Source organism: Vigna unguiculata, chromosome 2 (assembly GCF_004118075.2).
Source record: "Vigna unguiculata cultivar IT97K-499-35 chromosome 2, ASM411807v1, whole genome shotgun sequence".
In the NCBI taxonomy this organism is placed as follows: domain Eukaryota; kingdom Viridiplantae; phylum Streptophyta; class Magnoliopsida; order Fabales; family Fabaceae; genus Vigna; species Vigna unguiculata.
Genome location: NC_040280.1, coordinates 31,573,417 through 31,588,543, shown reverse-complemented (window position 1 = coordinate 31,588,543; position 15,127 = coordinate 31,573,417). Strand labels below are relative to the sequence as shown.

The window sequence follows — 15,127 nt, the reverse complement described above, 5'->3', positions numbered from 1 at the left end:
AGAAAGGGAGAGAAAATCGAACGGTAAAAGTTGGTACAGAAAGAGCATAAGAACAAATTGAGTGTTTTAGATACGTGATAGGTCCATGTATCCGAAACAATTATTTAACACATAAAAAACTTAATATTATCAAAAATAATAATATTAGTTTTTTTTTAAATTTATAAATCAAATTATATCAAATTTAAAATAAAAATTAATTTTAATTTTATACAGAAAATTAAAAACATATTTAACCTAAAATAAATTATATATAGATGACACCGCCATCCTAAATTTTTAATAAAAGTACGTTAAAAATGACAATCAATTTATTAGTAATATGATTAAGATAAAGTAAATACGTGGTAGTGGGACACGGAAAAAACTAGATAAAGTATGTAGCAATAGCCGTCCCAGAGAGTTTGTTTGGCGGTGGAGATTGATTATTCTTCCTTGGCTCTCACTACAACGTTCCAACTCTATTCATTGCTTTGGACTTGGCTGCATATTTGTCACTTCTCTATTGGAAGATTCTCACCTTTCTCGCAAAAAACACGTTGTAATTATCTTGTCTTCTACCACTTTAATTAAGCTTTTCTTTACTTTTCGTCAAATCTTAGTCTAGTGTCACTTGCATATTATATTCTAACCACTTTGTAAAAAGGAAATATTGCACAAGAACAACGAATTTGAACAGAGAACGTGTGAATTGAAATACCTGCCAAACCTAAAGGTGTTTGGAATATTTTAGAATTATACCACATAAAGTTTTTGCTTCCCCTCTATAGGAAACATCCTAGAAGAGAGTGCTTCATTTGGTATAAAACGTGGAACATTCTAATTTGTAAATTTCCTTTCTTGAATTAAAACATGTCAGAATTGAGGGGTGGAATGGAATCCTTTTTCTGAGTCACTTGAAGGAGTCAGCAGAGTGATCAAAGTGTGGATCACTCGTTTTCGTCGTCAACCAACCGACACAAGTCCATGTCTAATTAAAACGCGCAATCCACAAACAATCCTATTTGCAGACCACATTTCTAGAAACTGACACAATTGCTTCGTAACCATTTCAAACACTGTCTCACGGGTTTCACTTTTCCTTTTTTTTTTTTGTTGCCATGTTCTCAACTGGCACAGAATCAATGTTTTAAGACTATGCTCCACGATTTCCATGTTTAGAAGTGATAGTGTTAGTGTACCATTTCTTTTGTAACAACTCTGCCAACGTCGACAATCCAGTGATTAATATTTATCCATTACTGAATATAAACAGAAACAAAACACATTCATTTGTTCTTTGTCGTTCTACGAGTGCATGCGTTTATGCTCTGCCTCTTCTCTAAAATGTACATGAAAATTAGTAGAATCTAAAAAGAATCCGTCCGGGTAATAAATATATTGAATGCAAAATATGAAAGAATCCTCGTCATCGCCATGTCACTGTGATGATGATTGTTCAAACATTTGAATCAGAGCATTCCTCTGTTGAGGATTTGTCTTGCTGTTCATGTTCATGTTCATGTTTATGTTCATGTTCATGTTCCTCCTCAGTAGCATCATACGATGTGAGTTGTTTGGCTCTTTGGACCTGACCCTCCCAGTTGGTGCGAGCCAACACGAACAACATGGTGACCATACACGAGGCTTGGGCGGCCAACAAACCCAGCCACAAGCCTTCGAAGTCAAAGCCCGCGAAGAAACCCAACCACACCGCAACGGGCATTCCCACAATATAAAAGCAACCCAAATTTATATTCGCTCCCAATTTCGGTCTCGCGGTTCCTCTCAGCACGCCGCAAACCGTTGTCTGCGGACAGTTCCCAAGCTCGCAGAGACCGATGATGGGCAACACCGTCGACGTCAGAGCAATGATCTCCCGGTCACGTGTGAACATGGAAGCCCACACGTGCCTCACCGAAACAGCAAAAAACAAGGCCGACAATCCCAAAACATAACTGAAACAAAGCCCCACGAGTGCTGCGAGTTTGGCCCTTTTAGGATTCTCCGCACCCACTTCGTTCCCGACACGTGTTGAGACGGCAAAGCTCAGGGAAGAAGGGAAAATGTATATCAAAGCGGTGGTTTGAATCAGAACCCCCATCGATGCAACGGTTGCTTGGGGATTGATCAACAACCCGCACAGTAAAATCATGATTTCGTACCACCACCATTCCAGGCAAACGGAAATGCAACTGGGGATTGCCAGATTCAGAAGCGCCTTCCAACCGCAGAAGATACCCTTCAAGGAAATAGGGGTCCATGTTTTTTTGTATATCTGGGATACCCAGATGTAGAGAATCAGCGAAAAGACAAGGTTGAAATTGGTCCAAACAGCGCCTAAAGCGATGCCTTTGATTCCAAGTTTGAACACAGAGACGAGGAGGTAGTTGATGGGGACGTGAAGGAGAATAGAGAGAGAGGCGGTGTATGTGAGAGGGAGGGTTATGGATTGACTTCGCAAGTAGATTCGAAGAGGGTGTAGCAATGATTGTGCGACGAGATCAGGGAGAGAGTAGAGTATGAAGGATTGAGCTTGGGTGGCGATGTCTTCTTGTTGGCCACAGAGGAGCAATATCTTCTTCATGTTGAGCCACAAGAATGATATGAAAATTGAAGTTAAAAGAAGAAGAACAATGGTCCTCTGCATGGCGAAGCCCAGAAGTTTGAAACGTTTGGCCCCAAAAGCCTGGCCGCAGATGGGTTCCATCCCCATGGCGAGGCCAGAGAGAATAGAGTAACCTGTGATGTTGGCGAATCCAATGGCGAGAGAACCACCGGCTAAGGCGAGCTCACCGGCACGACCGAGGAACAACATAGAGATGACGGAGCGAGAGTAGAGTAATAGACCTGTGAGCACCATGGGTAATGCTGTGTTTGCTATGCTTTTGGCCTCGTTTAAGGCCAGTGAAAAATGGGTGCTTTCTTGGGGCTTTTGGTTTTTTTCGAATGTTGTTGGGGTTTTGGGGATCAAAAGGGATAACATGTCTGGGTCCTGAATTTTGGTCGTGTGCATGTGTGGATGGCCCTCATTGCTCTCACCCAAAGTGGAGGTAGATGATGATGATAACTCAGACATATGGTATGGTTCAGTTGGCGTTTGTGTGTAAATCAGAAAATCTTGGTTGGGGATTTAGTGTGTGTGGAGAGGTATTTAAAGGGAGTGGGTCACTTGAAGATTTTTGGATGTATATGGAAAATGGAATATAATATAATAATATTCATTTAAATCAATTGAGTGCACATTTCTCTCTCAGTACAATTTTGATTGTGATTCTTCACTTTACCAACAATTCATTCCTTCCACGGATTTCAACTTTCGTGGACCGTGTTTCTAGTTTTAGCTAATATTTTTCTCCCCTTAAATTTTCTTACTAGAGTTGTTTCTCTGTGGAGTGAATAACGACCAATCATTAACAATAGTTACGGTGCTCTTGACTTTGGATTGGCAAGCACATTAATTTTTATAAAACATTATCCGATAATCATGTAATGCGTATGGGTGGTGTACATTTGGACATTGCACGGAGCATTATTAGGTAAGAAAGTTATAAAAAGAATCCCAATTAATTGATTAATTGATTAATTAATTAATTGATTATAATAGAAGTAACAGCGATCGACATCAAAAGCACCGAGTGAATGAGGGGGTTGACTTGAATTAAGCGTTGAAGAGGACCTTGTTGGGGTTTTATATTAGACCGAGTCTAATTTCCACTGGTCCTAAAGTTGGGCGGCCACAGAATATTCATGTTTTCATTTTCACTAATTAGTAACCACTAGTCTTCTCAAAAACTGCATGCAAAATACAAAATACAACTGATTTAAAAAAAGCTCTGTAAGTTGTTTCTGAAAAAAACCACAGCTTCCTTTTTTTTTCTGCTTCCCTTTTTTAACTAAACACATAAATTTTGTAAATAAATTATTATCTTATTAAAAATGTTAAAACAAACATACCTTGAATGTCTTAGTACTGTCGTGATTATTTCAACTAAACTTAAAGTCAACGCATGTGGAGATTGTGTGTGCGGTGGAGATTGTTCTGTTCTCTCTATCTCAGAGTGTTCATTGGTTTGAAGTTTGGTGTTATCTGTGACTAATTTATTGGATGATTCTCACCTGCCCACAAAAATCACGTTGTAATTATCTTATCCTTGTCTTCTACTGCCACTGCTACTTTAATTAAGCTTTTCTTCTTTTTTTTTTGGTCAAATCTCAGTGTATATATTATAAATTATAAATTATTAAATGGAAATATAGTTTACTCAAGTTGGCCAAGCCGGCAAGGATCACTGTCTTCAAAGCATTTCGGTTCAAATGAATTTTCCGGCGGCTTTTCTCTCAACCACTGTATACCATATGATCAATCAATTCATTCTTTCCTTTTCAAAACTTATTAATTTTCCAATCAGACAATAATACAAGAAAAATGTTTTCTTACACTAAATATACTACTTTACAATTTATTTTTAGAGATAGTTTTTTCATTATAAAAAAAATTCTTATATTTATAAGAGTGTGAAGAGTAAAATAGTAAAATAGTAAAAACGTATGAAAATTAATTGTGAAGCGGATCCGATAAACATATATAATGTAATACGTAATACACGTATAAGGTAGCGCGTAGAAAAATAAAAAGGTATGAAATAGTTTAGTTTGGTGAAAGAATAAGGTGTTTGGATTTTTTACGCCATGTGTTGCCTAATATTGATGGGAGAGATAACTAAAGGAAACAGATAAGAGTATTCTTATTTTTATTTTCACACTCAGCTAATTTTTACACACTTTTTACATCTGTTGTTTTATTTTTGAATTTTTTTATAAATACAAAATTAATATTTTAATGATAAAAATATCTCTAAAAATAAATTTTAGTAAAAGAAAAAAACATTTTTCGACAAATAAACATCATCGTCTATCTCATTCGCTACAGGTGTGAACCACTATACTGCTTTATCATTTACGTAAACCACTGTCCCTCAAATTTAGTGTTATACATGTTGGCTAAATACCAACAAGCCTTTGTCGGCAAAATGGAACCGCGTAATCACCAATAACTCACTTTCTTCATATATGAAGTGACTCCAAATTCTGATATTTTAGAATTGGAAACGTTAATTTTTCACTTGACTTTGTAAATTAGTATTATATCTTCATTCTTATATGATAGTTAACATTTTAATTTTTATTTAATATGAAACTTAATCATACCAGGATTTTCAATCGTTTGTACATTTTTTATCATGTTAAAGTTCAAAACTTAAATGGAACAGGCATCTGAATATGTAAATCATTGAAGATCAAATACCTTAGTTTACTGCCTGAAGATCCTTATTATGAGCGTCAGGGTTTGAGTTCAAGAACGAGTATTTTAGACATTTGGGCTATGAAATGAGAATTCTCAAGGTTTGAGATTTCTGAAAAATGGAACTTCGTTTAGGAATTACAGGGTTTATTTCTCACTTTCTAATTCTCATACTCACTTTCTATTCTATGCTAGTTAGAATATTAATCAATACAATAAGTAATTTTTATGTCAATTAAAAATTGAATGGACATAAAAAAGATATTTTATACTTACAGATCATCATGATAAGTATTATAGTTTCATTTTTACTATAGTTAATTAAGTTTTAAGAAATGTATATATTTTTTTGTATTTCTAGTTAAGTATTTGTTAAAGTTTTTCATTTTGTAAAATTTTGAGTGTGTTTTTAATATTTATTTAAGTATTTTTCATTAATTTTCGTTTCCAATTAACTCATTTATCAACTTGAGTCTTTCTTTTTTAATCTATTTCGATTAATCTATCAATTTCATTTTTTCTTTTAAAAAATGAGTTAATCAATGAGTTGGAAAATATTGAAAATGAAATAAACATATTGATCACTCAATTGAAAATAAAAAGACAAAAATAACGATTTTTTGATAATTTTCACATCATTTCATTAATGATAAAAATCAAACCATAATGTAAATGAAAATTCTTAAAAATAATTCCATTTAAAATATTAATATTTAAGACTTATTTTAAATTTAATTAGCATGTTGTATGTGTTCTAATATAGTTTATTAATGTTCAAGACACTCCATTTTTGTTAATTATTTAAAAATTATACAGATTTTAATATCGTACTACACAAAATTTGTAATGGTATACTATAGTAATTATTTTGTGATAGATACAGTTCTATAAATTTGATAAGTGTTATGTGATTTGGGTCATTGAATGTTTTTATGGAATTCAAATTGTATAAGTCTTGGATAATAATTTATGACGCACTATAATGCTCTTGTTTACTCCGACAACATCTAAGATTCTTAGAACAATGTAATATCTCACACCCGAATAATTTGTAAATCTCTCCTTATTACTAAGACTACAAAATGTTCTTGTGAATTATGACCAATATCGAATATATAAGTAATAATTTCAAATTTATAGGTTAAGTGTAATTTGACAGTTTTTTGGGTTTTTGCATGTTATACTACATCATCTTATGTAAGAGAGGGAGAGATTGAAATTGAAAAAACATATTAAATGTGTTATGATGAAAGTGAGAATGATTGATTTTTTTTATCGTGAATTTCTCTACTCTTCCGTTTATTTTAAAAGATGAAAGTTTTTTTATATATAAACAAATTAATTGAATGGATGAACAGAAAATCAATTGAGAAAAATCATATGTTAGACACTTTGGAAATATAATTGATTAAATTTTAAAATAATCAATTAGTTTGAGTAAAACTGAATTTGAAGATGTTCTGTAATGAATTTGAAGATGTTTTGTAATGAATCAATTACGTTAAAGGATTATTCTTAAAACACATCAATTTACAATTAACCTATTAGGATTAATATTAATCGATTAGGTCTAAAATTATTTTAATTTTCGAGTTCGAAATAAAACAGTATAATCGATTAAGGTCAAATATAATCAATTAAAATAGGCAGTTACAACTAATTTGTTTAAAAAAAAAATATTGTTCTTAATCAAATATGAATTTTAAGAAAGGAACTTATGTGAGTGCAAAGAAAACTTCTTAGTATAGAAAATGTGCTTTGATCTTTTATAAATAATTCAATTAAAGGGAAATTGACAAGTGTAGGTAGGAATCATTGTTTTTTATTTTTCTTTTTTCTATCTCGAATAATATTTTACAAGTTATTGGTAAGATGATAATATGAGTTAGTTCGGTCCGTTTAGATTTGTCTCATATTTAGTTAGTCCCATACTTTTAGTATTGATTGAAGATTTGGTCTGTCTCGCATAAGTGCAAGTCTGTGGGTCTTTGATCAATTTTTTTTTTTAATTTTATGATAAAGCTTTCAATGTTCAACAAATTGAAAATTTTAACAAGTTTATAAAATTAAGTAAATACTTTGGAAAGTTAAATGATAAATTAATAATTTAATATTTTCATCATATTCATATTTGTACTTTTATAGACGATGTATTATTCAAATTTACCACATTTAAAAATATATAATATTTGTCGTTTTTAATTATACAAAAATTTAGAATGTTCATTAGAAGTCCATAAAGGAAGTAACTGATATACACAAGTGTAAGTTTTTTTTTTTTTATACGGACCAATGGATTGCAAGCTTCTACAAACCATACTCTTGTGGGTTAGTAGACTCAATGTCTTTGTCCGTCTAGCGTTTTTTGACGTATCGATAGACTGGTCCACTAGATGAAGCACATATTGTTAACCTGATTATTGGTGTATTTTTGGTTTAGTAGGTATCTTTTTAAGTATTCTTTAAAACAATCAATTCATTTCTTCGTAAATGTGTATGAGTCATTTTTTTTTAACACAAGTGTCTATGTAATTGGTTGAATGGAATGTAATATGAATATGATGTCTTTGATATATGACATACACAGATAAATATTTGAGTTTTGTTGTTTTTTTTTTAATTTTTTTACTACACATTAGTTTAGTGAAGAAAGTTTTCTTTTATTGAAGTATTTTTTTTTAGTTTTTAAAAACATTAAATGTTCTGTTTAATATTTGAGACAATTGATGTTAAAATAAGTATTTTTCATATTTAAGAATAGAGGTAACACACAAATAAGTAAATTTATTATTACATGCTTTAATTGAATTAACATAGTTTAATTTTGGTAAATTATCGATGTAAATTATTATAAATATAGTGTCTAAATATTAATTACAAAGGGAGTCACGCATTTCAAATATCACATGCTAATTCATATATATTTTTCCCTCTAATTAATGCATCATTTCTAATTCCCTCCAACTCATTTTAATTTCCAGAAATAAAATATATAAAATATAATTAACAAAAAAAATAATTTATTTACTTTATTTTAGAAAGAAGTCACATAATTTAGATTTTTTATTTTATATACAAATTGAAGAAAAGAGAGAGGGAGAGAGAAAAAGAGAAATATTAGAAGCATAGTAGGAAGGAATGAAGTAATGAGAGGAAAGACAAAGAAGACAACAATTTGAAAAAACACAGTGGGCGCGATTTCATTACTTTGAGTGTAGTCGAAGGCGATGAGTTCCAAAGAGAGTTGCAGAAGCGAACTTCGCATTGCGATTCGCCAACTAAGCGATAGATGTCTCTACTCTGCTTCCAAATGGTATCTCAACAGAAACCCTAATCCAAAGAAAATTTGGGGTTTTCAACCAGACATTTGAGTTTCAATTTTTGAAGTTTCCCTTTGCTTTTCTACGTCATTTCCGCGAATGGGTGGTTTGTTTCTGATGAAGATGTGGTTTCAGGGCAGCAGAACAGTTGGTGGGTATTGAGCACGACCCTGTGAAGTTCACTCCTTCGAACACCAGATTTCAGCGTGGGAGTTCAAGCATTCGCCGGAAGTACAAGACTCATGATGTCACTGTGACCCCAATCGCTGGTGTTTCGTATGTTGCCACACCTGTGATGGAGGAAGACGGGCTTGTAGATGATGATTTTTACCTTCAGGCAAAGGCTTATTTTGATTGCCGAGAGTATAAGCGAGCCGCTCATGTTCTTCGTGATCAAAATGGAAGAAAGTCGGTATTCTTGCGCTGTTATGCTCTCTATCTGGTCAGTTCTGTGTTCTTTCTTTTATTTTGTACTGAATGTGCATAGTAATTTGTAGGATTTTATGTGCTAGCATGTAGTGAAACTTCTGATGCATTCCGGATTTCAATGCACTCTTCCCTATATATATATATATATATATATTTTTTTTTTTTTTTAGTACCGAAGATAATTTGATAGGTTATTCATTTCATATGTTTTTTTTTTGCCAAGGAATAATTTCTGATGAATGTAATTCCATAAGTGCACACTAATACAGACAAAAGGTTTATGAGAAAATAGGGGAAGTATACAAGTATGACAGAGTACATGCATTTCTGTTCAATTTCATGACAAAATCCATTTCAATTTGAATATGTGCAGTATCCTCTGAGTAGATTGCAATTAGTAGGTGGCAATGCACTCATATGCAATAGATTAGTTTGTTTTTTTGGAGATATTTTCTTACATTTTTTTTTCATCCTTTTACAACACTGTTATCATACCACAAAGATAAAGGTATACAATAGAGGTATAGGAAACTCTTAAAATTTAAAGATATGATATGGTATGTTAATATAAAATTTAAAATAATTAATTTAGAGAAATGCAAAATATTTAGAGACAGTGATCAGTGGATGGTGATCAACATTTTCAACAAAAGGATAGTTGTGATCATAACAAAAACCCTTGTTATATATCATTCGATTGTCCATTTCAGAATCATAAGTATTGTCCGATATCATAGGATTCTACTACCCCCACTGTTTGAATCTTTGCAACACTCGTTTTTTTCTCTGAGTTGGTCTTGTATTGTTCAAATCACTTTCAAAATCGTATAAATCACATCTATTGTTTGATTCATTGCACTGAATCTTGGGTGGAAGTGTGCATGTATCATACTAAAAATTTGTTGTGGCGTGTCCTCCCCCGTTTGTCAACACCCTAAATCTTCTTTATTCTTTGTGCAAATCTGTGCATGCAAAAATGATCTTTCTTTTCCCTCAGGCCATGACCACTCATTATTTCACCTTTTCCTTACTTCTATACTCTTAGTCATAATCTCTCTTCTCTACCTACATGTGTCACCCACTTTTCTCTGTCTTTTCCTCATGTCTATTGTTGAAGCATATAGTTGCATTCAAGTTGAAGCAAAATCCAAAAAGTCTTCCTAATGTGGTATAGGGTGGACCATGAATATCAATCAAAGGAAATAACAATCTTTAAGTATAGAAATCTGCAATCTGACCAAGATATGTACTGTTTGAGGAATGTGGAATGTAAAAAGGCTATTTAAAGGAGAAGTATCCTAAGAATGGTATGAATGTGGTGCATGAAACTAAAACCAGAACAGAACCTATATTTAAAACAGTATGCAGGCTTTTTAGTGAGAACAGAATGCAAATTATCTATAAAATGAGTTATGATGAATGAAAAATAGATGTTAACACTTAGAATACAATGCAAAGTGTAAAGAAATATGCGCTGATATTAAATTATAACTAAAACTGTGTAAAATTATGAGAAACAAAACTGTTTGATAAAAGTCATAACTGAAAACAGAAAACTGCACAAGCTGTTTGACAAAATGTCTCTATGAACTAAAACTTTGAATTATGCAATGTAAATTAATGGAACATATTTGAATCAATAAAACTATGCACGATATGAATTAAAAACTACTAAACAACTCAGAATTATGAAATCTGCATCAAAACCCTGAATTGGACAACAAATGGTACAAACTATCAGTTCTGACAGTAAAGGATTTCATGTGGTCTGCTATGAAGAATGTGTTCTTATGCACTTCTATAAATTGATTCATGATATGAACATGCAAACTATTCTAAAACAATGCTAATTGAGCATTAAAACCGATAACCATCAAAAAGAACAAGTGCAGAATTTAATTCCTAAAATTCTGAAAACCTAACTTCTAAACTTGTAAGAACTGGAAACTAAGAACTAATCCTAGAACAGAATGCAGAGACATGATTCTGATACAATGATAAAAAAACTAAACAAAGAATGCAGCAACTGAAGTTTAATATGAACTAATGCTAGAATCTGAAAATGAGAAAATGACCATATTACCTATCAAAACTGTATTAAGTAACATTATAATCAAACTGAATTCTGAATTAAAAATTGAATTAGAGAATGAAGCACAATATACAAAACGAAATCAGATTAAGAATTAATATTTGAATGCAAAACAGAATTGGAAATTAGAATCAGTAAAAAGATTTGTAAACAGTGAATAGAATGAAATGGGTGATTTCAGAAATCAGAGAAATAAATTCAACCATGGTCATTCAACCTTCAACCTTGACTGCCAAGTACTCAATGATGAATTCTTGGAGTATGAAAGTCATATTAGACCATCTAGAAAACAGCTTTCAATCAAAAATCACAATTAGTATAATGCAAGGATGAAAACTGAATGCTCATGGTTATGAATTTGGTTTGTCAATCAGAATTAACAAAATGCATTATGATGGAAATGAAAATATTTAGATTTCCAAAACACTTCCAAAGCCCCTCACAACTCTAAGGTTGGGTGATTACTGGTTTGTCTGGTCCAGGGCTTATAATGTGCTAAAAAATCATGAAATAAAAAGTTAATCAAACTCAAAATTTGGTGCGATGGAAATCTGTTTAATGTAGGCTATTTAGCTAAGTGGCCTTAAAACAAAAATGACCTAGATCATATCAAAAGTGCAGACAACAAGCAACGTCAGGAAGGGTCAATGCAAGTTCTGGAGTATTAGAATCATAACTGAAATCACACACGAAGAGAAATAAGGCTCAAAATCTCACTTGGTTAAAATTTTTGTCAAAACTGATCTAAACCAGTTTTTCATGATAACTTAATGTACTTTTTGTTGAATGAACTACTCAAAACAAGTTAGAGCTTATCAACATCAAATGACAAATCAACAAGTAACATGCTGGAAAACAACAAATCAACAAAAAATGACTCTAAACAGCTTGTAAAAAGTTTTAAAAGCAGAAAACAACAAAAAGAGACTAACATCTAAAATATCAAAGAGACTATATAGACACTTTCAAACTTACAAGGTAAAGCTAAGACAAAACTCTACTACTGAAACTAAAAGGAAAAACAGAAACTGGAACAGGATAGCTAGACAAGGGTTTTATCAAAATACTCTAGATGATTTCTACTAGATTAGAAGGAAAACAGCAAATGAAATTCAACTAGAATACTAAAACATCAAATCCTAAGCTTCTAAAAACAGCAAACACGCAATCAGCAACTAAAAATTGCAAAAAGAAACAGCAAAAGTGCAAAATTTTTGACTCCTTGAACCCCCTCTTACACTTGAATCACACATTGTCCTCAATGTGCAAGGGGTGAAACTGAAACAGCACAGCCTAACCTAGATTGACCTCAAATCAAAATTGATTTTCTTTATTTTAATAGAACAGCTCACTTTCTATCATACTAATTTTATTATACTATAGTTATTAATTTTACTAACTAAACAAAATACTAAATTTATGCTAGTGTATTTACAAACAAGAAATAGGAAAGAACACTTTAAGATGGCTTCCTCATGCTCAAACACCTTGGCTAATCTGCCCATGCTCTGTTGAATCTGCATACTCGTAGCAAGCTTTTTAAATCCTCCAGTTGATGATGCTCCTATTCATAGCAAGGTACTATATGCTATCTCACTATAGTATCTTTGGCCACTTTTGGGGATTTAAAACATTGTGATGAACTGGCGTTGCAATTTCACATTTATGAATGAGTTCTTTGCAAAAGGTGTGTTTTCTTCAATAAGGATAAGCTTAATACCCTTAAATATGTTTTTGAAACCTGCAAGCCATGAACACTACATACATTTGGTTATGCTTAATGTAACATTGATTCCACATTGTACATCTGTTATTCCACTCGATTATTTTTGGAGGATTTTCTTAAAATGAAACACTTTATATTAGTTTTTTTTCTGAGAACAAGATCTTATATTTTTTCTTCCAAAAACAAAATCGTATGTTTTTCTGCCTAATCAATCCTTACATATATATATATATATATATATATATATATATATATATATATATATATATATATATATATATATATATATATATATATATATATATGATCTGCATCATTTGTTCTTTTGTATTTAGAGAAACTCAATTAAAATAAGCAAGTGTACATCGTTCCATGTTCATATTTTTCATTTTTCTTTTACTTTATTCAGGCTGGAGAAAAGCGAAAAGAGGAAGAAATGATAGAACTTGAGGGGCCTCTGGGTAAGAGTGATGCTGTCAATCGTGAATTAGTATCGTTGGAGAGGGAATTGTCAACACTACGCAATAATGGTAAAATTGATCCTTTTGGTTTGTACTTATATGGTCTTGTGCTCAAACAGAAAGGCAGCGAGAACCTTGCACGTACAGTTCTCGTGGAATCTGTGAATAGCTACCCTTGGAACTGGAATGTCTGGACTGAGCTGCAATCTTTATGCAAAACAGTTGATATATTGAATAGTCTTAATCTCAATAGCCATTGGATGAAGGATTTTTTCCTTGCCAGTGTTTACCAAGAATTAAGGATGCACAACGACTCTCTGTCAAAATATGAATACCTGCTGGGAACCTTTGGTAATAGTAATTACATACAGGCACAAATTGCAAAAGCCCAGTACAGTTTGAGAGAATTTGATCAAGTTGAAGCAATATTTGAAGAACTGCTTAGTAATGATCCATACAGAGTAGAAGACATGGACATGTACTCCAACGTGCTTTATGCTAAGGAATGTTTTTCTGCTTTGAGTTATCTTGCCCATAGAGTATTCTTGACTGATAAATACAGACCTGAATCTTGTTGTATTATTGGAAATTATTACAGTTTAAAAGGGCAGCATGAAAAGGCAGTTGTATATTTTAGGAGAGCACTTAAATTGAACAAAAATTTCTTATCAGCTTGGACACTTATGGGACATGAGTTTGTTGAGATGAAAAACACTCCTGCTGCTGTAGATGCCTATCGTCGGGCAGTAGACATTGACCCACGTGATTATCGAGCTTGGTATGGACTAGGACAGGCTTATGAGATGATGGGAATGCCTCTCTATGCGCTTCATTACTTCAAAAAATCTGTATTCTTGCAGCCAAATGATTCTCGGTTGTGGATTGCTATGGCACAGTGCTATGAAACTGATCAACTTCGTATGCTTGATGAAGCAGTTAAGTGTTACAGAAGAGCAGCAAATTGTAATGACAGGGAAGCAATTGCACTGCACAACTTGGCAAGACTTCTTTCGGAGCTGGGGCGACCTGAAGAGGCTGCATTTTACTACAAAAAGGACTTGGAGAGGATGGAATCTGAAGAGAGGGAAGGGCCTAAAATGGTTGAAGCTTTGCTCTATCTTGCAAAATATTACAGAGCACAGAAAAAGTTTGAAGAAGCTGAGGTGTACTGTACACGTCTTCTGGATTATACTGGCCCGGTGAGTCTAAATATTCTACTCAACTTTCAATTTGAAGCAGGTTGGTCTTCTAAAATCATTAAATGGTTTAATTATTTTTTACAGGAGAGAGAAACAGCAAAGAGTATACTTAGAGGAATGCGAACCGTACAGTCTGGTTTCCCTTCCATGGATGTTGAGCATTTTCCTCCTAATCCCTTTTGACCAACCACTGATGTTTTTCTGCAGTTATGAGTTTTTGTATAGACGAAATCGAAACCCATCCCATCGGAAAACAAGGAAATTATTCAATCTTAATTCCCATCTTCTATTTTGTTTTCACTTGTTTCATTTTTTGGCATCCACATTACACAATGCTTTCCCCTTGTTTTCACTTGTTTCATTTTTTGGCATCCACATTGTCGTTTTATTTTTCACACTAGCACTGATCACTGTCGCAGCAGAGAATTTGGTCTCTGGTTCGCAATCGCGTTTGGCATCTTCAATGACGAAAATCCATCCGGAATTCGGTTCTCGCTGAATTCTGGGAACTTTTGTAATTTTCTTTTTGTTGTTGCGCTCTTGTGGAGGAAGGGAAGAAAAATTGATTGTTGCAGGTTGGAATTCAGTTATCTGGAGAGTCGAATTTTGATATCTG

At 32.9% G+C, this 15,127-nt stretch overlaps 2 protein-coding genes across 3 annotated transcripts; one reads left to right on the top strand and one right to left on the bottom strand.

Annotated features, from left to right (window-relative positions):
• Nucleotides 1-1,059: 1,059 nt before the first annotated feature.
• LOC114174107 (protein DETOXIFICATION 49-like) lies at nt 1,060-3,151 on the bottom strand. The gene has a single exon (XM_028058865.1). The coding sequence runs from the start codon at nt 3,056-3,058 to the stop codon at nt 1,439-1,441; it is 1,620 nt and encodes a 539-aa protein (XP_027914666.1). The 5' UTR covers nt 3,059-3,151; the 3' UTR covers nt 1,060-1,438.
• A 5,234-nt stretch (nt 3,152-8,385) lies between these two features.
• LOC114174335 (anaphase-promoting complex subunit 8) lies at nt 8,386-14,872 on the top strand. Of its 2 annotated transcripts, none has more exons than XM_028059172.1 (4): nt 8,386-8,597; nt 8,748-9,046; nt 13,261-14,511; nt 14,596-14,872. In XM_028059172.1, the coding sequence occupies exons 2-4, from the start codon at nt 8,900-8,902 to the stop codon at nt 14,692-14,694; spliced, it is 1,497 nt and encodes a 498-aa protein (XP_027914973.1). In that variant the 5' UTR covers nt 8,386-8,597; nt 8,748-8,899; the 3' UTR covers nt 14,695-14,872. The 2 variants fall into 2 exon arrangements, with proteins under 2 accessions (XP_027914973.1, XP_027914972.1); XM_028059171.1 differs by having other exon boundaries at nt 8,740-9,046.
• Nucleotides 14,873-15,127: the final 255 nt, after the last annotated feature.

What these genes read in the sequence shown, in the direction of transcription:
- LOC114174335 (XM_028059171.1), top strand. Translation starts at nt 8,512, where the DNA reads ATGAGTTCCAAAGAGAGTTGCAGAAGCGAACTTCGCATTGCGATTCGC. An exon ending in CTCTACTCTGCTTCCAAATG is followed by an intron (nt 8,598 to 8,739) that starts GTATCTCAACAG and finishes ATGTGGTTTCAG; the next exon opens with GGCAGCAGAACAGTTGGTGG. An exon ending in GCTGTTATGCTCTCTATCTG is followed by an intron (nt 9,047 to 13,260) that starts GTCAGTTCTGTG and finishes TACTTTATTCAG; the next exon opens with GCTGGAGAAAAGCGAAAAGA.
- LOC114174107 (XM_028058865.1), bottom strand. Translation starts at nt 3,058, where the DNA reads ATGTCTGAGTTATCATCATCATCTACCTCCACTTTGGGTGAGAGCAAT.